A 1744-nucleotide genomic window follows, 5' to 3' on the forward strand; every position below is an offset into this window, starting at 1 on the left:
TAGAGCACCTACCTCCCAAGAATATTGTGGGAATTAAATGATATATGTGTAAAGCTCTTGGCATAGTGCCTGGCATACGTTAGGTGCCTAATAAATGCTCCTTCCCTAGAGTTCAAACCCTGGGCACCAGTGAAAGATTTGGGGGGAATCCTGGTTCCCCTCCCGAGGAGGTGGGAGGCAGGCTGTAGCTGGGTTGGAGAGCTCATTTCATAGCCTCCTGTACCCAAGAATATTCTTGTCATCTTTAGAATGACGTCTCCCGCCTGTTGGTGAGGTGAGAGTCTCCTCTTCCACCCTCCAGCTCCTGCTCCTCTGCCAGGGCCCTCTGGAGGACAACCCTGAGGGGCTCTCTGCCTCCTCTATGCCTTCCACTGTCCAGCAGGAAGTAAATGAGGGGATATGCTCTGCTTTTCAGGCAGGCTAAGAACGTAGTGAGCCAATAAGGCATGAAATCTAAGGAAAAACCAGATATTCTGGCTTGGATTTCCCTGGGCAGGCCACAGAGCAGCAACACGAGGACCATGAGCAGGACGAGGAGGTAGAGCCTGGGCGGCTGCCGGCGCTGGGAGCTGCACTGGACCCTCAGCAGCAGAGTCAGGCTGGACAGGCACAGCACTGGGGTGAAGTGCGTGAACCACACGACCAGTATTGTGGAGAATGGGCCACAGAAAACCGGACTTCTTACATAATCAAAAAGGAAAAAATCTGCTCCCCCGAACCATACAGGTAGTGCCCAGAGGACAGCGCACACAGCTGCAGATGTGTTCTTGGGTCGGTGATGTAGGTACCAGCTGGGGAAGAGCACAGCTAGACAGCGCTCGGTGCTGATTGCAGCCAGGAGGCTCAGGCCCACGCTGTAGAACGGGTATGCCAGGTACATAACTACTACGTATATGAAAGAATGATACAGATAGCTAAGAAAGCCATATATGAAGATCACAAAGTAGCCCAGGCCAGGTTGAAGATGTAGACAGAGAAGGGGTTCCTCGGAATGCAGAAGCCCAGGAGCCACAGGACCATGCTGTTCCCCACCAGCCCAACCAGGACTATGACCAGAGAGAGGATCCGCATCCAGTCACTTAAATAAAATTCTGCTGGTATCGCGAAAACTGAGCTCCCGTTTGTGCTTTTCTCCGTTGCGTTGTCATAAACATATTGCCATTGCTCACGTGTGGGCGACACAGCCATTGTGGTCAGTCCCAGCCCCACGAAGCCGGCTCCTCTCAGGCGCCCTGGGGACACGAAGAGAAGAAAGGGTATTGGAGACTTTTCCAGAGAATTACTCACCTCCCGGTTCTTAGGAGTTAGAGCCTCCTCTTCCCCATGCACTCTCTCTCGGAGGCCGCTAGGGGGCGCCACAGTGCCCGGAGGGCTGGGCTAGAATAAGAAATGATTTCAAATCCAGCCTCAGACACTTACTGTTTGTGTAGTCCTGGACAAGGCACTTAACATATGTCTGCATTGGGTTCTTCAACTGTAAAATGTGGTTAAAAAGAGTACCTACCTCAGAGTTCTTCCCGGGATCCAATGAGATAATATTTGGAAAGTGTTTAACACAGTGCACATAGTAGGTGCTTAATAAATGCTTGTTCCATTCTCCCTTTCTCCCTTTCTCTTGTGGTGCTTTAGTGCAGTATAGAAAGGAGTCTTCTTGACTGAGAAATAGAGTGGGGGATGAGTGGAATAGGGTAGGGACACAAAACAATAGTAAATGACTACAGTAATCTACTGTTTGATAAACCCA

At 50.6% G+C, this 1744-nt stretch overlaps 1 protein-coding gene across 1 annotated transcript; it reads right to left on the bottom strand.

Moving 5' to 3' along the window:
• Positions 1-244: 244 nt before the first annotated feature.
• LOC118855232 (mas-related G-protein coupled receptor member X1-like) lies at positions 245-1188 on the bottom strand. Its single transcript, XM_036765317.1, is given in 2 exon segments — positions 245-945; positions 948-1188. Coding segments are annotated over 2 exon segments (942 nt in total).
• Between the last annotated feature and the right edge of the window lie 556 nt (positions 1189-1744).

Source organism: Trichosurus vulpecula, chromosome 6 (genome assembly GCF_011100635.1).
Source record: "Trichosurus vulpecula isolate mTriVul1 chromosome 6, mTriVul1.pri, whole genome shotgun sequence".
NCBI classification, from domain to species: Eukaryota; Metazoa; Chordata; class Mammalia; order Diprotodontia; family Phalangeridae; genus Trichosurus; species Trichosurus vulpecula.